At 47.4% G+C, this 23,589-nt stretch overlaps 1 protein-coding gene across 1 annotated transcript in view; it reads right to left on the reverse strand.

Moving 5' to 3' along the window:
* LOC149436246 (von Willebrand factor A domain-containing protein 5A-like) overlaps nucleotides 1-23,589 on the reverse strand; it is an 85,550-nt gene that overhangs the window by 36,237 nt on the left and 25,724 nt on the right. Inside the window, exons 8-11 of the mRNA XM_089661818.1 lie at nucleotides 18,743-18,912; nucleotides 12,420-12,508; nucleotides 5,495-5,639; nucleotides 1,558-1,643 (exon numbers count right to left, since the gene is read on the reverse strand). Of these exons, the coding sequence (XP_089517944.1) occupies nucleotides 1,558-1,643; nucleotides 5,495-5,639; nucleotides 12,420-12,508; nucleotides 18,743-18,912 (490 nt within the window). The remainder of the gene's footprint in view (nucleotides 1-1,557; nucleotides 1,644-5,494; nucleotides 5,640-12,419; nucleotides 12,509-18,742; nucleotides 18,913-23,589) is intronic.

The following is a 23,589-nucleotide window of genomic DNA, read 5'->3' on the forward strand; positions in this document are numbered from 1 at the left end:
TCCCTGTAGGGCAGGGGTCGGCAACCAGTAGATTGCAATCCAACCAGTAGACCAGGTGACTGGTAGATCGCGGTTTGGGCTTGCTGATCAGCCATCCCAGAGCATCAGAGTGCGATATAGAGGGACTACTTCCAAAGTTGGAGCTGTAGTAGGGAGCAAGAGCCTCATAAGCCGACGCCTCCTCTGTAGTCCCATGCATTTGCTGCGCTTACCATAGACTTCCATTATATCCTGGGGGTTTGGTGCAGTTTATGAAAGTGCACCAAAACTCCTGAATGCAGGAGTTTTGGTGTACATTCAGAAAATGCACCACACTTGCAGGATCTAATAGAAGTCTATGGCAAAGCGCAGCAAACCCAGGAAAGTTGCATATGCACTGCACCCATGGGGTAAACCACAGCACATCAGTGTGAAAGCAGTCTTATAGAGGGCTCAGAACAGTAAGGGTTCATTTACATTTGCAGTTTGGGGGGTGGTAAATACACTTTTGCACACTGGTACTGACTAGTATTCCAATGTTTCTCTTGTCCCTTAGTTTTTCTCCATCACTGAGCTAATGTGTCCCCAGCACTGATGGAGAGGGGCAGGGGATTGTCAAACATGGGTGCTGTACTGCAACAGACCTCCTCCTCGTCAACTGATGATGTGCTGGTTGTTAGGACTCCTGCGGCTAGAAGGTTATAATGGTGCACTATGAAAACCTGTGGCTTTGTGTAGCTAAAATGCAGGTTTTTTCAACCCGCTGGCTTGTATGCAAGTTTTGGGCATTTTTTTAGACGTTTTGCCAAGGCACCCCTAAGAAACCTCAATGCACCCCAGTTTGCATATTTATTTATAATATACTGTACACTCACCAGCCACTTTATTAGGTACACCTGTTCAATGGCTTGGTAACACAAACTGCTAATCAGCCAATAACATGGCAGTAACTCAACACATTTAGGCATCTAGACGTGATGAAGACAACTTGCTGAAGTTCAAACTGAGCATCAAAATTTGGAAGCAAGGGGATTTAAGTGACTTTGCACGTGGCATGGTTGTTGGTGCCAGACCATGCTGGTCTGAGTATTTCAAAAACTGCTGATCTACTGAGATTTTCACGCACAACCATCTCTAGGTTTTACAGAGAATGGTCCGAAAAAGAGAAAAAATCCAGTGAGTGGCAGTTGTGTGGAAGAAAATGCCTTGTTAATGTCAGAGGTCAGAGGAGAATAGGCAGACTGGTTCCAGATGATAGAAACACAACAGTAATTCATGTCAACATGGACTCTCTGAGGAATGTTTCCAAAAGCCCTGTTGAATCTATGCCACAAAGAATGAAGGCAGTTCTGAAGGCAAAAGGGGGTCCAACCCGGTACTAGCAAGGTGGACCTAATAAAGTGGCCGGTGAGTATAATGTGGAAACACATCCCATGGTCCCAACTCATCACATAGTTTCTGGAGAAAAACATGGCAGTTGTTTATGATACAATGAGATTTATCAAGCTAAAGGTCACCCAGTTAGGGGTTGACATCTACTTTAACCTTGAAGAAGAAAGCGGTGGGGATTATAATTACTGGTGTTTGTGAGCGTTTTTCTGAACTTCTGCAATCACTTCATTTTCAATCTGCTTCTCAACTTCTCCATCCGTAAAGACAAAAAGCTGAAAGAACATACAGGAGGTTACAGATAAAATAAAGGAGAAAAAGATGAACACGTCACATTGGACACAACAAAAAACTGGCATTTCAGGAACTGCATAAGTCTGCATGATGCCAGATATCTCCAGAAAGCACATGGTGACCTTGGATGATGCCAGGTATCCCTAGAAAGCACATAGTGACCCTGGATGATGCCAGATATCTCCAGAAAGCACATGGTGCCCCTGGATGATGCCAGATATCTCCAGAAAGCACATGGTGCCCCTGGATGATGCCAGATATCTCCAGAAAGCACATGGTGACCCTGGATGATACCAGATATCTCCAGAAAGCACATGGTGACCCTGGATGACGCCAGATATCTCCAGAAAGCACATGGTGCCCCTGGATGATACCAGATATCTTCAGAAAGCACATGGTGATCCTGGATGACGCCAGATACCTTCAGAAAGCACATGGTGACTCTAGATGATGCCAGATATTTCAAGAAAGCACATGGTGACCCTGGATGATGCCAGATATTTCCAGAAAGCACATGGTGACCCTGGATGACGCCAGATATCTTCAGAAAGCACATGGTGACCCTAGACCAGGGGTGGGCAAACTTTTTGACTTGAGGGCCGCAATGAGTTCATATATTGGACCCGGGGGCCGGACCAAGAGTAGATGAATGATGTGTATGTATCATCCATAGTAAGTATAGTAATATTCCCCCATAGTAAGCATAGTAATTAATCCCCCATATAGTAATTCATCCCCCATAGTAATTAATCCCCCATATAGTAATTCATCCCCCATATAGTAATTAATCCCCCATAGTAATTTATCCCTCATATAGTAATTCATCCCCCATATAGTAATTTATCCCCCATAGTAATTAATCCCCCATAGTAATTAATCCCCCATAGTAATTCATCCCTCATATAGTAATTCATCCCCCATATAGTAATTTATCCCCCATAGTAATTGATCCCCCATAGTAATTCATCCCCCATAGTAATTCATTCCCCACATAGTAATTCATCCCCCATAGTAATTCACCCCCCATATAGTAATTCATCCCCCATATAGTAATTCATCCCCCATATAGTAATTCATCCCCCCTATAGTAATTAATCCCCCATATAGTAATTCATCCCCCATATAGTAATTCATCCCCCATAGTAATTCATCCCCCATAGTAATTCATCCCCCATATAGTAATTCATCCCCCATAGTAATTCATCCCCCATATTAAGTCCCCAAGTCCCCCATAGTAATTTATCCCCCATATAGTAATTCATCCCCCATATAGTAATTCATCCCCCATATAGTAATTCATCCCCCATATTAATTCATCCCCCATATTAAGTCCCCAAGTCCCCCCTGTGTCAATTCACTTACCTTTGCTCCGCGCGTTCCTCTCACCGTCTTCCCGCGCCGTTCAGGTGTAGCATGAAAATCTGTCTCCTATGAGGAGCTGTCCCCCTCGACGTATCTGCGCATGTGCCAGTTTCAGGCATTAGCAGCCGATCGGCGATCTCAGGCACATGCGCAGATACGTCGAGGGGGACAGATACTCGTAGGAGATTTTCATGCTACACCGGTCTTCAGGGCGGACTGTGAGAGGAGCCTAGCTCCGCGGGCCGGATTAAAAGGTCCGCCGGGCCGTATACGGCCCGCGGGCCGTAGTTTGCCCATTGCTGCCCTAGACGATGCCAGATATTTCAAGAAAGCACATGGTGACCCTGGATGATGCCCGATATTTACAGAAAGCACATGGTGACCCTGGATGATGCCAGATATCTCCAGAAAGCACATGGTGACCCTGGATGATACCAGATATCTCCAGAAAGCACATGGTGATCTTGGATGACGCCAGATATCTTCAGAAAGCACATGGTGACCCTAGATCAGGGGTGGGCAAACTTTTTGACTTGAGGGCCGCAATGGGTTCATATATTGGACCCGGGGGCCGGACCAAGAGTAGATGAATGTGTATGTGTCATCCATAGTAAGTATAGTAATATTCCCCCATAGTAAGCATAGTAATTAATCCCCCATATAGTAATTCATCCCCCATAGTAATTCATCCCCCATATAGTAATTCATCCCCCATATAGTAATTCATTCCCCATAGTAATTCATCCCCCATATAGTAATTCATCCCCCATAGTAATTCATCCCCCATAGTAATTCATCCCCCATAGTAATTCATCCCCCATATAGTAATTCATCCCCCATATAGTAATTCATCCCCCATAGTAATTCATCCCCCATATAGTAATTCATCCCCCATATAGTAATTCATCCCCCATAGTAATTCATCCCCCATATAGTAATTCATCCCCCATAGTAATTCATCCCCCCTATAGTAATTCATCCCCCATAGTAAGTCCCCAAGTCCCCCCTGTGTCAATTCACTTACCTTTGCTCCGCGCGTTCCTCTCGCCGTGTTCCCGCGCCGTTCCGGTCTTCAGGGCGGACTGTGAGAGGAGCCTAGCTCCCCTCCCCTCACGTTCCTCACGCTGCCCTGCCTACACACATTCTGACAGCCGATGTTTGCCACGCTCCGCGGGCCGGATTAAAAGGTCCGCCGGGCCGTAGATTGCCCATTGCTGCCCTAGATGATGCCAGATATTTCAAGAAAGCACATGGTGACCCTGGATGATGCCAGATATCTCCAGAAAGCACATGGTGACCCTGGATGACGCCAGATATCTCCAGAAAGCACATGGTGACCCTGGACAATGCATTTCAATTGCAGCTAAAAGACAAAATCCGCTAATAAAAAAAGCCATAAGATTTTTTTGCCATCACCTGCCATTAGTTGTTGGATGCCCTGTTTGGCCGAAAAAATAAAAACCATATTATTGCCTCCTGTAACACCGGAGGCCAGGGTTCCTCTGTGCGCTGTGAACCACACTTACCTTTGCAGACTTGGTGACGCGAGTCACAGGTAGACTGAGACTGAACAAAGGAAAACGGTATATAAAGTAGGCAAAGGTTCAAAATTCAAAGCAGAGACTTTTTCAGCTCTTGTAGAAAAGGGTAATAATATCCGACCAAAACTGATATTTTAGTTATGGAGCTTATTGGGCTGAGTCAGCCCCTGGCTTCCTATAATTGAACTTCATCAACAAGATCTCCCTGACATCATTCACAAATCTGTTCCTAACCACCTTAGGCTGGCCATACATTATACAATTTTCTTGAGATTTTGGCTTTAGATTTACCAAAAACCATATAATAGTAGGTCAAACCTAAACAACACTTTCAATTGTATCCAATTAGGCAGGCCCTTGCACTACATAGTTGAAGGTAAATCTAAAGGACAGAAAATTGTATAGTGTATGGCCAGCCTTAGAGGTTTGGAAGTTCCCGTCCAACTTTGTGTGTTCCTGTTCCTTTTGTAACATTCCCCATTATATAAAATAGATAAAAATCCAACAGGGATAGTGGGAACCCTGCATAATGGGTACAGCAGGTGTACAGACCCGGGAACTCCACACAGGGATGGTGGGAACCCCTCATAATGGGCACAGCAGGCGTACAGACCCAGGAACTCAGCACAGGGATGGTGGGAACCCCTCACAATAGCTATAGCATGTGTACAGACCTGGGAACTCATTGCAGGAATAGTGGGAACCCCACCTAATTGACAAAAAAATTGTCTTGCTTGCCCAAGAAAATACCAGCTGGATATATCCTGATATTATAAATGGTTTCTAATGATCTCGGTCCAGACTGGTGCTTTCGGTGGTTTTTGCCTCCATCTCCCCATAACCCAATCCCAGGTCATTGGAAGGGCCCTCCAAGATGTCTCCTCATCCAGCAGCAGATAGTTGGACAAACAATTTTCAGCCTCACCTACCTGTCGGGGGTGTCCTTCCTTCCCGGCTGTGTCATAGATCTTTTTTAGGGGTAGAAGAATCTCAGTTCCTCCAAGGTCAGCATCCATCTTATCCACTTTCTTCAATGCCTTCTTCATGGACTGCTGGGTGTACTCCACACTTTCCCTAGAGGCAGGGGGGGGGGGAAATCACTCAAACACAGGCACAGACAGCAATACAACCTGACAGGGGTTCTAATCCCTCTCTACTATCCAAAAGTAAAAAAAAAAAAAAATCATTTTGTCTTTACTGTAGGTATGCGGCAACAGATGATAAAGAAACTCTAGAGCACCACAGGTTATCTAAAGTGACTGCCCAGCAGATTCTGCCTGCTTTGAGGCTCTGCTTTCCTGACTGAAGTTTCATGCAGATCATTCAATCACTGTTTTTGGTAGAAATGATATTTCTACATGGCAAATAATTTCCTAGCAGGTGTAGTAGAGTCATAGAAATCCAACAGACCCAACAGTCATGACATGCATGCTGCTGATTCTGTGTCATTGAATCACTCATTGAAAGGGGCATGTTCACAATAATAGCCGTGTGGAGTTCTATTAGTGAGGTCATTCATTCTTTGAAAAACAGGTGGCAATTATTGCCCTTATTTAAGGAAGGAAGGCAGCAAATGTTGGACATGCTGGTTACAGTGCATTTCTCTCTGAAATTCTGAGGAAAATGGGTCGTTCCAGACATTGTTCAGAAGAACAGCGTACCTTGATTAAAAAGTTGATTGGAGAGGGGAAAACATATAAAGAAGTGCAGAAAATGATCGGCTGCTCAGCTAAAATGATGGCAAATGCTTTAAAATGGCAACCAAAACCTGAAAGACGTGGAAGAAAGCGAAAAACTACCATTGGAATGGATAGAAGAATAGCCAAAATGGCGCGGACTCAGCCAACAATCAGCTCCAGGAAGATGAAAGAAGGTGTGACGTTCCCTGTGAGGACTGTTACAATTAGAAGACGCCGATGTGAAGCCAAGCTATCTGCAAGAAGTCCCCGCAAAGTCCCACTGTTGGTAAAAAGACGTGCTGAAGAGGTTACAATCTGCCAAAGAGCACATTGACCGGCCTAAAGAGAAATGGCGCAACATTTTGTGGGCTGATGAAAGTAAGATTGTTCTTTTTGGGTCTAGTGGGCGGAGACAGTTTGTCAGACGACCCCCAAACACTGAATTCAAGCCACAGTATACTGTGAAGACCGTGAAGCATGGTGGTGCAAGCATCATGATATGGGGATGTTTCTCATACTACGGTGTTGGGCCTATTTATCGCATACCAGGGATCATGGATCAGTTTGAATACATCAGAATACTTGAAGAGGTCATGCTGCCTTATGCTGAAGAGGAAATGCCCTTGAAATGGGTGTTCCAACAAGACAACGACCCCAAACACACCAGTAAACGTGCAACATCTTGGTTCCAGACCAACAAGATGGACGTTATGGAGTGGCCAGCCCAATCCCCGGATCTTAACCACTTGAGCTCCTGAGGATTTACCCCCCTTAATGACCACGCCTTTTTTTGCTGTTTAACGCTGCACTAATTCAAATAATTGCGCGGTCATGCAATGCTGCACCCAAACGAAATTTACGTCCTTTTTTTCACACAAATAGAGCTTTCTTTTGGTGGTATTTTATCACCTGTGAGCTTTTTATTTTTTGTGCTATAAACAAAAAAACACAAAAATTTAGAAAAAAACCCAATATTTTCTACTTTCAGCTATAAAAAATATATCGTAAACTCAAAGTTAGTCAGAAATTTAAGCCAAAATGTATTCTGCTCCATGTTTTTGGTAAAAAAAAAATCCCAGTAAGTGTATATTGATTGCTTTGTGTGAAAGTTATAGCGTCTACAAACTATGGTATAGATAATTTGAAATTTCCACAGCTTTTACTTTCTGACCGCCCATCACATCTCTTGAGGTGCTAAAATACCAGGATAGTACAAACACCCCCAAATGACCCCTTTTCGGAAAGTAGACACCCTAAGCTATCTGCTGAGAGACATATTGTGTCCATGGAAGATTTATTTTTTTTCCACAAGTTTCTGGAAAATGACAAAAACTTTTTTTTCTTTTTTTTTTTAAATGATTCATTTCTTGCACAATCCATGGGTATATGTGGAATTACACCCCAAAATACATTCTGCTACTTCTACCGAGTATGAGGATACCACACATGTGACACTTTTTGGGAGCCTAGCCACATACAGGAGCCTGAAATCCAATGACCACTTGAGAGCCTGAAGGTGCATAACTTCTTCATTTCACTTCCTCACTACCTATCACATTTTCGGAGGCCGTGAAATGCCAGGATAGCACCAAACCCCCCCCCCCAAATGACCCCTTTTTGGAAAGTAGACACTCCAAGGAATTTAAAAAGAGGCATGGTAAGTATTTTGCAGATCTCATTTTTATTCACAAGGTTTTGAAATATAAAAAAGAAAAGAAAAAATATGTTTTTGGTTTCTTTCTTCATTTTCCAAAAACTTGTGGCAATAAATGAGATCTGCAAAATACTTACCATGCATCTTATCAAATTCCTTGGGGTGTCTACTTTCCAAAAAGGGGTCATCTGGGGGGGGGGGTTAGGTGCTATTCTGGCATTCCAGGGCCTTCTGAAACTGTGATAGGTTGTCAGGAAGTGTAATGAGGAAATAAAGCCCTTTAAAAGCCTGAAGGTGCTTATTGGATTTTGGGTTAAATCGGTTCACTGATCAATGACACTGGTGACAGGGCAGTGAAGGGGTTAAATGGGGGGGGGGGGGGCGATCAGGGGGTTAAATGTGTCCTAGGTGTGTTCTAACTGTGGGTATGTGCTGTTTTACTCACGATTTGTATGTCTTCTTCTCTGTCTGGAACGGAATGTGTCCAGGCAGAGAAGAATGACATCATATCCTGTCCTGTGTAACTGTCAACACAGGACAGGATAGGACAGGAACCGATCATCCGATTTCAGCCAGACATCACTGGCTGAAATTGAATGATTGATCCCTCCGGACATCAAATGGTGTCACCCGCGGGTCGCCGGGAGCGTGCGCCCCCTGCCCGCGAAAACGTTGGGAGCGCGGAGCCAGTTTTAAAACGTGGTTTTGCACCCCAGTGCCGCCCTGCGCACATATATATGCAGTGGAAGAGCGGCAAGTGGTTAATCCAATAGAAAACTTGTGGGGTGACATCAAAAATGCAGTTTCTGAGGCAAAACCAAGAAATAGAGAAGAACTGTGGAATGTGGTCCAATCATCCTGGGCTGGAATACCTGATCACAGGGGCCAGAAGTTGGGTGACTCCATGCAACACAGATGTACAGCAGTTCTCAGAAACAGTGCGACTACAACCAAATATTCATGAAGTCATTCAAAGGAAAGCAAAATCTTCAAACATTTCTCAGTTTATATAGTGAATGTTTGAGTTTGTAAAGAAGAATACAAACACTGCGATTTTTTTGAACCGTCTAATATTCACTTTTCTTCCATTTTTTTTTAGAGGAACAACACAAATTTGATGTATTTTTCTTCATGTTGTGATTTGGAATAGAATGTGTCGTGTTCCCAATGCATTTGTGTGGATGGAAATAAAAGCTATTAGAAAGATTTTCAGCTTTATTCACTTTTTTCAACACACTGCTATTATTTTGAACACAACTGTACATTATGTACAACCAAAATCAGTTTAACCGCCTCCCGCCCGCCATATAAGGTAATGACAGGCGCAAAGCGGTTCTCTTGTTCTGGGAGGAGGTCACATGACGTCTTGCCACTCTAACCGCGCATGCGCGGATCCAGGAGCTCGCAGCACAGTGATCGGTGGTGCACTGTGTCCCTAGGACACAGCGGATCACCGATCACAGAAAGAGCCGAAGATGTCGGCTCGGTCATGTGATCAGCTGTGTCCAATCACAGCTGATCACATGTAAATAAGGAAATGCCGGTTATCGGCATGTCTCTCCTCACGAGCTGTCACACTGACAGAGGAGAGAAGAGCCGGTAATTGGCATTCCACAGAGGGGACATCTACACTGATCATCAGGGCACAAATGATCAGTGTGCCCTGATGATCAGTGTAGCCCCAGCAGTGCCAGCTGTCAGTGCTCATCAGTGCCACCTGCCAGTGCCCATTAGTGCCTCATCAATGCCACATATCAGTGCCTACCAATGCACATCAATGCCACATATCGGTGTCCATCTGAGCTGCCTTTCAGTGTCGCCTATCAGTGCCAGTCAGTGCCACCTATCAATGCCAGTCAGTGCCACCTAACAGAGCTGCCAATCAGTGCCAGTCAGTGCTGCCTATCAGTGCCAGTCAGTGCCGCCTATCAGTGCGCATCAGTGCCCTATCAGTGCTGACTATCAGTGCCAGTCAGTGCTGCCTATCAGTGCGCATCAGTGCCCTGGCAGTGCCGACTATCAGTGCTGACTATCAGTGCCAGTCAGTGCCGCCTTTCAGTGCCCATCAGTGATGCCTGTCAATGCCCATCAGTGCCACCTACTAGTGCCTCCTCATCAGTGCCCATCAGTGCAGCCTATCAGTGCCCATCAGTGATGCCTGTCAATGCCCATCAGTGCCACATACCAGTGTCTCCTCATCAGTGCCACCTATCAGTGCAGCCTCATTAGCGCAGATCAGTGAAGGAGAAAAATCACTTATTTACAAAATTTTATAACAAAAACTAAGAAAAAACATTTTTTTTCAAAATTTCCAGTTGTTTTTGGTTTGTTTAGCAAAAAATAAAAAACCCCGAGGTGCTTAAATACCCCCAAAAGAAAGCTCTATCTGTCTCAAAAAAATTACAAAAAATTCATATGGGTACAGTGTTGCATGACCGCGCAATTGTCATTCAAAGTGCAACAGCTGAAAGCTGCCCTGGACAGGAAGGCGGTAGAAGTGCCCTGTAGGCAGGAAGGGGGTAGAAGTGCCCTGTAGGCAGGGAGGGGGTAGAAGTGCCCGGTAGGCAGGAAGGGGGTAGAAGTGCCCTGTAGGCAGGGAGGGGGTAGAAGTGCCCTGTAGGCAGGAAGGGGGTAGAAGTGCCCTGTAGGCAGGAAGGGGGTATACGTGCCCTGTAGGTAGGGAGGGAGTAGAAGTGCCCTGTAGGCAGGAAGGGGGTAGAAGTGCCCTGTAGGCAGGAAGGGGGTATAAGTGCCCGGTAGGCAGGAAGGGGGTAGAAGTGTCCTGTAGGCAGGAAGGGGGTAGAAGTGTCCGGTAGGCAGGAAGGGGGTAGAAGTGCCCGGTAGGCAGGAAGGGGGTAGAAGTGCCCGGTAGGCAGGAAGGGGGTAGAAGTGCCCTGTAGGCAGGAAGGGGGTAGAAGTGCCCTGTAGGCAGGAAAGGGGTAGAAGTGCTCTGTAGGCAGGTAGGGGGTAGAAGTGCCCTGTAGGCAGGAAGGGGGTAGAAGTGCCCTGTAGGCAGGAAGGGGGTAGAAGTGCTCTGTAGGCAGGTAGGGGGTAGAAGTGCCCGGTAGGTAGGAAGCGGGTAGAAGTGTCCTGTAGGCAGGAAGGGGGTAGAAGTGCCCGGTAGGCGGGAAGGGGGTAGAAGTGCCCTGTAGGCAGGAAGGGGGTATAAGTGCCCGGTAGGCAGGAAGGGGGTAGAAGTGCCCTGTAGGCAGGAAGGGGGTAGAAGTGTCCTGTAGGCAGGAAGGGGGTAGAAGTGTCCTGTAGGCAGGAAGGGGGTAGAAGTGCCCGGTAGGCAGGAAGGGGGTAGAAGTGCCCGGTAGGCAGGAAGGGGGTAGAAGTGCCCGGTAGGCAGGAAGGGGGTAGAAGTGTCCTGTAGGCAGGAAGGGGGTAGAAGTGTCCTGTAGGCAGGAAGGGGGTATAAGTGCCCTGTAGGCAGGAAGGGGGTAGAAGTGCCCTGTAGGCAGGAAGGGGGTAGAAGTGCCCGGTAGGCAGGAAGGGGGTAGAAGTGCCCGGTAGGCAGGAAGGGGGTAGAAGTGTCCGGTAGGCAGGAAGGGGGTAGAAGTGCCCGGTAGGCAGGAAGGGGGTAGAAGTGCCCGGTAGGCAGGAAGGGGGTAGAAGTGCCCGGTAGGCAGGAAGGGGGTAGAAGTGTCCTGTAGGCGGGAAGGGGGTAGAAGTGTCCTGTAGGCGGGAAGGGGGTAGAAGTGCCCGGTAGGCGGGAAGGGGGTAGAAGTGCCCTGTAGGCGGGAAGGGGGTAGAAGTGCCCTGTAGGCGGGAAGGGAGTAGAAGTGCCCTGTAGGCAGGAAGGGGGTAGAAGTGCCCGGTAGGCAGGAAGGGGGTAGAAGTGCCCTGTAGGCAGGAAGGGGGTAGAAGTGCCCTGTAGGCAGGAAGGGGGTAGAAGTGCCCTGTAGGCAGGAAGGGGGTAGAAGTGCTCTGTAGGCAGGTAGGGGGTAGAAGTGCCCTGTAGGCAGGAAGGGGGTAGAAGTGCCCTGTAGGCAGGAAGGGGGTAGAAGTGCTCTGTAGGCAGGTAGGGGGTAGAAGTGCCCGGTAGGTAGGAAGGGGGTAGAAGTGTCCTGTAGGCAGGGAGGGGGTAGAAGTGTCCTGTAGGCAGGGAGGGGGTAGAAGTGTCCTGTAGGCAGCAAGGGGGTAGAAGTGCCCTGTAGGCGGAAAGGGGGTAGAAGTGCCCTGTAGGCAGGAAGGGGGTAGAAGTGCCCTGTAGGCAGGAAGGGGGTAGAAGTGCCCGGTAGGCAGGAAGGGGGTATAAGTGCCCTGTAGGCAGGAAGGGGGTAGAAGTGTCCTGTAGGCAGGAAGGGGGTATAAGTGCCCTGAAGCCAGGAAGGGGGTAGAAGTGCCCTGTAGGCAGGAAGGGGGTATAAGTGCCCTGAAGCCAGGAAGGGGGTAGAAGTGCCCTGTAGGCAGGAAGGGGGTATAAGTGCCCGGTAGGCGAGGGGTTAAGATGATGGTGTTCGATGGAGAGGGTGCTATAAGGGGAGTGAAGGACGAACGTTTGCTTGCTATACTCACTGAAATAAAGACTTAAAACTGGAACCGAAGCTGAAGATATTGAAGTAACATCCGAGGGGTAGACTCTTCAGTAGAAGAACCAGCGTCTCCTGGAGAAGAATGGAGAAGAGATGAATGAGGGTCACAAATGGGTCCTCCTTACACCTTGGACAAGTCCACCATGGAACATCAAGCTGGTTCAACCAGATTGGACAAACTATGGAATCGCTGGCTTTCCACAGTCCATTCAACGTATTCAGAGGATCACCATGTGTGGGCCCAGGAGCGGACAACTCATGGGGCCCCCAGGCAATAAGGGATCATGGGGCCCCTGTGTCCTCGCCCACACTCAAACCACACCCAAAAAAGCCTATGAAAGGTACCAGGGGCATCTCATGGGGCCCCCTACTGACCCCGGGCCCTCGGGCAGTGCCAGAGTTCCCAAATGGTCAGTCCGCCCCTGTGTGGGCCTCAGCTTGCCCTGTCGGGGTTCCCCTTCTGGTTTTGGTTGGCCTGGTACAGTAGTGGAGGATGTCAGTGTATTGTAGAGCTGGAAATAAAATCTTACACATTGTATATCTGCGAGGAAGAACACAAACGATAATATATGACGTCTCGTCACCCCTTACACGTGGTACACGGTGGCTGCCTTAGTTTTTACTTTTTAAGTACATTTTCTGCAAATCCCGAGTTTGGCCTCCCTTGGATACTGCAGAGTAAACACATCATGCATGACATGAAGGACCTCCGGCCTGACAGACCTGGGCTGTGGGTGCAAATTGTGAAAATAAGTGAAACTAGGATCCAGTCTTAGTCTCGGTTCACACTACTGTGACCTGAAAGTCTCAGCACAGGGATGGTGGGAACCCCTAATAATAGGCATAGCAAGAATACAGACCCGGAAACTCAGTACAGGGATGGTGGGAACCCCTCATAATGGGCACATCAGGCGTATAGACCTGGGAACTTGGCACAGGGATGGTGGGAAGCCCTCATAATGGGCACAGGGGGTGTACAGACCTGGGAACTCAGCACAGGGATGGTGGGAAGCCCTCATAATGGGCACAGGGGGTGTACAGACCTGGGAACTCAGCACAGGGATGGTGGGAACCCCTCATAATGGGCATAGCAAGTGTACAGACCCGGGAACTCAGCACAGGGATAGTGGGAACCCTTCATAATGGGCACAGCGGGTGTACAGCCCCAGGAACTCAGAACAGGGATGGTGGGAACCCCTCATAATGGGCACAGCGGGTGTACAGACCCGGGAACTCAGCACAGGGATGGTGGGAACCCCTCATATCGGGCACAGCAGATGTACAGACCCGGGAATTCAGCACAGGGATGGTGGGAACCCCTCATAATGGGCACAGCGGGTGTACAGATCTGGGAACTCAGCACATGGATGGAGGGAACCCCTAATAATAGGCACAGCGGGTGTACAGATCTGGGAACTCAGCACATGGATGGTAGGAACCCCTAATATTAGGCACAGCAGGTGTACAGATCTGGGAAATCAGCACAGGGATGGTGGGAACCCCTAATAATAGGCACAGCAGGTGTACAGATCTGGGAAATCAGCACAGGGATGGTGGGAACCCCTAATAATAGGCATACAGTGCAACTTTGTCAGGCGACTTGAGTACTCCTTTGATGTGACTTTGATGCGACTTTCAGGGAATGCTGGGTAATCTTCCTGTAATGTCAGATCCAAATCACATCAATATAGATGAGGATCCGACTCGGAGGCGACTTCTATTACAGTCTATGGGCCCAAGTGGGATAGAAGTCGCCTTGAAGTAGCACAGGAACCCTTTCTAAAGTCGGAGCGACTTCAGGAGTGAGAATTAAGACCCCTCTCATTGACTTACATGGGATTTCACACGTCATGTGACTCGGGGGTCTCACACGTCATGTGACTCGGGGGTCTCACACGTCATGTGACTCGGGGGTCTCACACGTCATGTGACTCGGGGGTCTCACACGTCATGTGACTCGGGGGTCTCACACGTCATGTGACTCGGGGGTCTCACACGTCATGTGACTCGGGGGTCTCACACGTCAGATCGCAAGTCACCATATCAAATAGTAAATCAATACAAATATATTAACACATAAGTTGTGAGTCCGGTGGTCACGAGAGTCCCAAACAATCCGTGCTCAAAGTTCCGAGAGTCAAACATCGTCCAAAAATCAGTGTTTGAAGTGAGATCCAATCCAAGATGAATCCCAGATGGTGTGAAGACCACCGCCAAAGACCCCCCCAAGGATATGCGCTCATAGATAGGCCCTTATTATAGGGACCAATGGATTGATGAGCCAAGGATTTCAAATTGCCGGTGCAGACAAATATCTCACGGGCATATAAACAGTCTTTATGGATGGTCGGAGCCTGGGGCGGACTGACAACTCATGGGGCCCCCGGGCAATAGGGGATCATGGGGCCCCCGTGTCCTTGCCCAAACTCAAAAAAGCCTATGAAAAAGGTACCAGGGGCATCTCATGGGGCCTCTACTGACCCCAGGCCCTCGGGTTGGATACCGTTTTTGCCGAGGATCTCGAACGGGGGGAGGAGAACAAAACAGTTCTCCTCCCTCTCAGCACAGCACATCCATGCAAAGCAGTGTGCAGGGGCAGACTGACCATTCGAGCACTCGGACACTGCCCAAGGGCCCGGGGTCAGTAGTGGGCCCCATGAAATACCCATGGTACCTTTTCTAGGCTTTATCGGGTGTGCTTTGAGTGTGGGCAAGGACACAGGGGCCCCATGATCCCCTATTGCCCAGGGGCCCCATGAGTTGTCAGTCCGCCCCTGGCAGTGTGATTACAGTGAAGCACACAGACACTACCCCCTAGTAAAACACTCCCAGCACGCAGTTAACCCTTTGATTGCTCAAGATGTTAACCCCTTCCTGCTCAGTGCTATTATTACAGTGTCAGTGCTTTTTTTAATTAGCAATGATCAATGTATTGGTGTCACTGGGGATGTCAGTGACACCAAGTCAGTTCCTCCCCCCCCAGTGTCAAAATGTCTGCTGCAGTCCCGCTATGAATCGCTGATCGCCGCCATTACTAGTGAAAATTAAAAAAATAAATAAAATCCCAGTATCTATACCGCCATTTGTAGACGCTATAACTTTCACGTAAACCAATTCATTTACACGTATCAGGATTTTTTGACGCGGAGCAGAATACATTTTGGCCTAAATTTATGACGCAATTTAGTTTTTTTATAATTTTTTTTACTGGACATGTTTAATAGCAAAAAGTCAAAAACATTTTTTTTTTCTCAAAATTGTCGGTCTTTTTTTTTTTTTATAGCGCAAAAAATAAAATTCGACAGGTGATCAAATACCACAGAAAGAAAGCTCCATTTGTGGGGAAAGAGGACATACATTTATTTTGGGTGCAGCGTTGCATGACCGCGCAGTTTTCAGTTATAGTAACGCAGCGCTGTAACGGAAAAATGGCCCGGTCAGGAAGGGGGGGAATCCTGTGGAGGGGGAGGGGTTAAAACGGTATAAACTATGAAGCTTTTTTTTTTTGAGCTGGACTTCTGCCTAAGGCTGAGTCAGTTGCTGAGTTCACTGACGATCCGTACAGAAAGTCTATATGTTCATCAGATATTTGCCTGCCATGGCCAATTGAAATCCTTGGTTCACTGAGCGCGTACCCCTGAGGGTCTTTGGTGGTGGTCTTCACACTATCTGTGATTCATCTTGGATTGACTCTCACTTCACACAGTGATTGGATGGTGATGTGGTTTTGACTCCAGGGCTGGATCTGATCTGGGGGTGCAGTAAAAAAAGTCAGGGGCCATGATGTGAATAGTGTGACAGAGATGCATAGAACCCGTATTCCCTGTTCACTCGGCAGTCACAACCCGAAAGTACCATCTGACAGATGAGGCGGAAAGGGGGTGAATAGAGAGCACTAGTATGTATTAAGATGATTAAACAGAACCTGTGCCCCTTATATCAGGTGTCCCTATCAGAGTCCCTCCTTACATCAGCAATCCTCCTCAAAAGTTTCTTCTTTACATCAAGGTACCTGTAAGAGCCCCCGTTTACATTAGGTGTCCTCATCGGAGTGCTCCAACCTCAACAGAGTGCCCCCTTACATCAACTGTCCCAATCAGAGTCCCCCCTTACATCAACTATTCCTATCAGAGTTCCCCCCTTACATCAACTATTCCTATCAGAGTTCCCCCTTACATCAACTATTCCTATCAGAGTTCCCCCCTTACATCAACTATTCCTATCAGAGTTCCCCTTACATCAACTATTCCTATCAGAGTTCCCCCTTACATCAGCGATCCCTACCAGAGTACCCACTTACATTATTGCCCATCTCAGACTGTTCCTTATATCAATTTCTTCAACAGAGTGCCCCCTTACATCAACTGTCCCAATCAGAGTTCCCCTTACATCAACTGTCCCAATCAGAGTTCCCCCTTACATCAACTGTCCCAATCAGAGTCCCCCCTTACATCAACTATTCCTATCAGAGTTCCACCTTACATCAACTGTCAAGAGTGCCCCCTTCCATCAGCTATCCTTATCAGAGTGCCTACTTATATTAATTTCCCATCTCAGACTGCTCCTTACATCAATTTCTTCAACAGAGTGCTTCCTTACATCAACTGTCCCAATCAGAGTTCCCCCTTACATCAACTATTCCTATCAGAGTTCCCCCCTTACATCAACTGTCCCAATCAGAGTTCCCCCTTACATCAACTGTCCCAGTCAGAGTTCCCCCCTTACATCAACTGTCCCAATCAGAGTTCCCCCTTACGTCAACTATTCCTATCAGAGTTCCCCCCTTACATCAACTATTCCTATCAGAGTTCCCCCCTTACATCAACTATTCCTATCAGAGTTCCCCCTTACATCAACTATTCCTATCAGAGTTCCCCCCTTACATCAGCTGTCCCAATCCGAGTTCCCCCCTTACATCAACTATTCCTATCAGAGTGCCCCCTTACATCAACTATCCCAATCAGAGTCCCCCCTTACATCAACTATTCCTATCAGAGTTCCACCTTACATCAACTGTCAAGAGTGCCCCCTTCCATCAGCTATCCTTATCAGAGTGCCTACTTATATTAATTTCGCATCTTAGACTGCTCCTTACATCAATTGCTTCAACAGACTGCTTCCTTATATCAATTGTCCCAATCAGAGTCCCCCCTTCCATCAACTATTCCTATCAGAGTTCCCCCATACATCAACTGTCCCAATCAGAGTTCCCCCTTACATCAACTGTCCCAATCAGAGTTCCCCCTTACATCAACTGTCCCAATCAGAGTGCCCCCTTACATCAACTGTCCCAATCAGAGTTCCCCCTTACATCAACTGTCCCAATCAGAGTTCCCCCTTACATCAACTGTCCCAATCAGAGTTCCCCCTTACATCAACTGTCCCAATCAGAGTTCCCCCTTACATCAACTGTCCAGAATGCCCTCTTACATCAGCGATCCCTATTAGAGTACCCACTTACATTAATTTCCCATCTCAGACTGCTCCTTACATCAATTTCTTCAACAGAGTGCTTCCTTACATCAACTGTCCCAATCAGAGTTCCCCCTTACATCAACTATTCCTATCAGAGTTCCCCCTTACATCAACTGTCCCAATCAGAGTTCCCCCCTTACATCAACTGTCCCAATCAGAGTTCCCCCTTACATCAACTATTCCTATCAGAGTTCCCCCCTTACATCAACTATTCCTATCAGAGTTCCCCCTTACATCAACTATTCCTATCAGAGTTGCCCCCTTACATCAGCTGTCCCAATCAGAGTTCCCCCCTTACATCAACTATTCCTATCAGAGTTCCCCCCTTACATCAGCTGTCCCAATCAGAGTTCCCCCCTTACATCAACTATTCCTATCAGAGTTCCCCCCTTACATCAACTATTCCTATCAGAGTTCCCCCCTTACATCAACTATTCCTATCAGAGTTCCCCCTTACATCAACTACTCCTATCAGAGTTCCTCTTTACATCAATTGTCCCCATCAGGTCTCATGGATCAGTTGGATGCAATCTCATGAGATCTGGGGGGGCACAACTAAAATGCTGGGGGTGCATAGCCCACCCCAGCACCCCCCTAGATCCAGGCCTGTTTGACTCACAGATCTTTGAGCACAGATTGTTTGGGACTCTAATAAACTCAGGACTTCCAGTTCATGTGGTTAGAGATTTTTAGAGAATTGCGAATACATATCTTGTTATTGATCTTATTCAGAAAATATTGTTTTTTGTGTGTTTTATGATAGCAGTGCAGCACTGAACACATTCATTGTGATCCACTCTTAGTCCCTCTAAGCTGGGTCATGACCCTGACCTTGGCGCTCTGAATCCGGCGGCGAAGGTTTGGTTGGGAAGTTATTGTACACTTCATACTGCCAGACCGATCCACCAGGAATATGAACTCTTTAGAGCCGGACTCTTCCATTGCCGCTGGGAAACTGGGGTAGAAATTCAACATGGCGACTGGCTCCGCCATAAAGGAACCTACAGAACACAGGGAGAAAATAAATTGTCGGTGAGACGAAGGGGCCGAATGATAAAAACGCTGCTGTGTGAATTTTATAACATTTGTGTAAAAATCAGAAATGTTCTGGATAACGCCCGTGATCTGTGCCATGTGTGTTAAATCTCCATATCTGTTGCCTTTCATAGGACAAATGTAACATTCCCTGACATTTGATCCTAAGAGAACATAGACTTCAGAACATTCCAGAACAGGTAAAGAATATTCGACCAACAGAGAAAGTAGCCTAACGCTATAGGCCAAGAAGATTCAACCAGAAGGGGAAATAGTATGAGCAAGACCTTCGCTGTGTGTATGGAGATGGCTGTGCTCACCATGGACAGTGTAATGAATCAGCTACTGCAATGAGTGAATGGCTATACAGAAGTGATACATTGTTGTAGAGACACAACTACATTGTTTACTTTAGGCTAGTCTCAGTCTGGGGTCTCCAAGCTTTTCAGTACAAGGGCCACACTATATAATTTTACTGAAAAATAATCCCCTTCAGGGTTCCCCTTCCATCAGAGTCTCCAGAAGGGTCCCCATCAGGGCTCCCCATCCATCAGGGTCTCAATCAGGGCCCCCCTTCCATCAGGGTTTCTATCAGAGTCTTCCCTTCTATCAGGGTCCCTATCAGAGTCCCCCTTTCCATCGGGGTCACCATTAGAGATCCCCCTTTCCATCAGAGTCCCCCCCTTCTACTAGGGTCTCTATCAGAGTCTCCCCTTCCATCAGGGTCCCTATCAGAGTCCACTTTTCCATCGGGGGCTCCATTAGAGACCCCCCTTTTCATTATGGTCCCTCCCTTCCACCAGGGTCTCCATCACAGTCTCCATCAGGTACCCCCTTCCATCAGGTACCCCCTTCCATCAGGGTTCATATCAGAGTCCCCCTTTCCTTCAGGGTCTCCATCAGAGTTTCCCCTTCCCATCAAGGTCCTCTCTCTTCCATCAGGGTCTCCATCAGGTACCCCCTTCCATCAGGGTTTCTATCAGAGTCTTCCCTTCTATCAGGGTCCCTATCAGAGTCCCCCTTTCCATCGGGGTCACCATTAGAGATCCCCCTTTCCATCAGAGTCCCCCTCTTCTACTAGGGTCTCTATCAGAGTTTCCCCTTCCATCAGGGTCCCTATCAGAGTCCACTTTTCCATCTGGGTCTCCATTAGAGACCCCCCTTTTTATTAGGGTCCCCCCCTTTTACCAGGGTCTCCATCACGGTCTCCATCAGGTACCCCCTTCCATCAGGGTTCATATCAGAGTCCCCCTTTCCTTCAGGGTCTCCATCAGAGTTTCACCTTCCCATCAAGGTCCTCTCTCTTCCATCATGGTCTCCATCAGGTACCCCCTTCCATCAGGGTTCATATCAGAGTCCCCCTTTCCTTCAGGGTTTCCATCAGAGTTCCCCCCTTCCATCAAGGTTCCCTCCCTTCCATCAGGGTCCCTCTTCTATCAGGGTCTCTATCAGGTACCCCCTTCCATCAGGGATCATGTCGGTCTCCCTTTCCTTCAGGGTCTCCATCAGAGTTCCTTCTTTCCATCAAGATCACCTCCCATCCATCAGGGTCCCCCTTTCATTAGGGTCCCCCCCCTTCCATTAGGGTCCCATCAGTATCTTCCCTTCCATCAGGATCTCAATCAGGATCTCCTCTTCCATCAGGGTCCCCCCTTCCATGAGAGTCTCCATCAAGGCCCCCTTTTCTATGAGAGTCTCCATCAGGGTTCCTTCTTCCATCAGGATCTCATCATGGTCCACCCTTTCATAAGATTCTCCATCAGAGTCCCCCCCTCCTCCATGATGGTTTCCAGCAGGGTCCCCCCTTCCATCAGAGTCCTCCCTTCCATCGCGGCTCCATATGGGTTCCCCTTCCATTACAAGCAGAGTACATAGGCAGCCTCCGCTGAGCCACCAGTGACCAAAGCTAGGGGCCGAATGATATCTTGCAGCAGACTGGATGTGGCCCGCGGACCATAGTTTGGAGTCGCCTGCCTTAGGTGATCTGTAAGTGCTGATTCACACATGAGCGGTGTGGATTGAAGCTCAGGTTTCACAGCTAATTGGCACAGTACTTGTTCTGCAGTTCTGGTCAGGTTTACATCAGGTTCAGGACAGGATCAGGTCAGGTAATTTACAAACTGTTCTCATAGAAGTCAATAGCCTGTAATCCACACTTGTACCTAAAGGGACTGCTCAGAAATTGGACAGGACTCTTTTTCAATCCACCCTGAATCTGCATCATTAGTGCACCGAACATATATGAACAGGCACAATAGGAAGCAATGTTATTGCCATGTGGATTGGATACTGTTCAAACCGCATCCAATCCACATACGTGAACCGGCACTAAAGGGCTTCAGTCCAGTCAAACAATAGAGTTCTGCTTCTGCAACACTGTATCAGTTCTATATAGCAGTTCACTCTTTGCAGTAGCTGATTCATGTTCTTAGATAACACTTATTTACTATAATCGTCAGCTCAATCTAATGGTCATAGTGCAGTATTTCCCTCATTTCATTTTATTTTTAGACAATAAAACCATTCGAACTGGAGAGAAAATAGCCTAATAACATTCGTTTTTGTGCCCGTTCACATAAAATCAATGTACATGCAGTTTATCAGGATGACTAGCTCTGCCACTATTTAATAAATACACCTCTTAGTTTATAGTGCAGACCCCATATTATTCTCTCTTCTGGTCGAATGTTCTTAGCCTTAGGCAATTGTCTCTTCTGGATGAATATTCCTAAGGCTATTTTTTCTTGGGATCGAATGTTAGGGTAGTTAGAAACTGACATTTCACACATTTTTCTTTTTTTTTACGCTCAGTTTTTATTTTTTTTAATGAAAATAACCCAAAACAAATGACTAACAAGTAATTGGTTGTCACAGTGTTCCCAGCTAGAGACAGAGAGCTGTGTATGACAGCTCAAGCACTGTGCTCCCTTCATGTTTATTGTGCACATGGACACAGACAAACTGCGACACTATATTGCCACAAGTATTGGTCGGCCGGCCTTTCCACATACATGAACTTTAACAGCATCCCAGTCTTAGTCTGTAGGGTTCAATATTAAGTTGGCCCCGCCCTGTCCACACACATGACCTTTAATGGCCCCCCAGTCTTAGTCCGTAGGGTTCAATATTGAGTTGGCCCCGCCCTTTGCAGCTATAACAGCTTCAACTCTTCTGGGAAGGCCGTCCACAAGGTTTAGGAGGGTGTCTATGGGAAGGTTGGACCATTCTTCCAGAAGCACATGTGTCAGGTCAGGCACTGATGTCGGGGGAGGAGGCCTGGCTCACAGTCTCTGCTCTAATTCATCCCAAAGGTGTTCTATGGGGTTGAGGTCAGGACTCTGTGCAGGACAGTCAAGTTCCTCCACCCCAAACTGGCTCCTCCATGTCTTTATGGACCTTGCTTTGTGCACTGGTGGGCAGTCATGTTGGAACAGGAAGGGGCCATCCCCAAACTCTTCCCACAAAGTTGGGAGCATGAAATTGTCCAAAATGTCTTGTTATGCTGACACCTTAAGAGTTCCCTTCATTGGAACTAGGGGGCCAAGCCCAAACCCTGAAAAACAACCCCACACCATAATCCCTCCTTCACCAAACTTTACATTTGGCACAATGCAGTCAGGCAAGTACCGTTCTCTTGGCAACCGCCAAACCCAGACACGTCCATCGGATTGCCAGACAGAGAAGCGTAATTGGTCTCTCCAGAGAACACGCCTCCACTGCTCTAGAGTCCAGTGGCGGCGTGCTTTACACCACAGCATCCGACGCTTTGCATTGCACTTGGTGATGGAAGGCTTGGATGCAGCTGCTCGGCCATGGAAACCCATTCCATGAAGCTCTCTACACACTGTTGTTGGGCTCATCTGAAGGCCACACCAAGTTTGGAGTTCTTTAGCTATTGACTCTGCAGACAGTTGGTGACTTCTGCGCACTGTGCGCTTCAGCATGAGCTGACCCCGTCCTGTCATGTGACGTGGCCTACCACTTGGTGGCTGAGTGGCTGTTGTTCCCAGTTGCTTCCACTTTGTTATAATCCCACTAACAGTTGACCGTGGAATATTTAGTAGCCAGGAAATGTCACGGATGGACTTATTGCCCAGGTGACCACCTATCACGGGACCACGCTTGGAGTCACTGAGCTCCTGAGAGCGACCCATTCTTTCACCAATGTTTGTAGAAGCAGTCTGCATGCCTAGGGGCTTGATTGTATACACCTGTGTCCATTGAGGGGATTGGAACACCCGGATCACATGATTTAGTGAGCGGGGCCAATACTTTTGGCAATATAGTGTATTTCTTCAGAATAGCAAAAGGTAGGAGACTGCCACAAAATTTGGTGAAATCTCTGCTATGTACATAGATCACCTAGAGGGGAATGTTTTTTTTCTCAACACGAGTGGAGTTATTCTTTAAAGCCCACCCTCTTTTCTGCCGCACATATGCGTTCCGTGGGTGGCAAGAGGTTATATTTCTATAAAATGCCTTATCCGAAACAAGACGTTCCATGCACTCCATGCCTTCTGTATTATTCGGTGTCAGAGGAAGTCCATCTGTTGGTGGACAAACATCCGCCGCCTCCCTATCTGTGTTTTATGATTTGATTTTTATGGCTTCCTGTTATGACATTTTACAGCTCGGTCACGTCT

The sequence above is a fragment of the Staurois parvus genome, unplaced genomic scaffold (assembly GCF_062004578.1).
Source record: "Staurois parvus isolate SC_StPar_1 unplaced genomic scaffold, SC_StPar_1.0 ptg001394l, whole genome shotgun sequence".
Taxonomy (NCBI): domain Eukaryota; kingdom Metazoa; phylum Chordata; class Amphibia; order Anura; family Ranidae; genus Staurois; species Staurois parvus.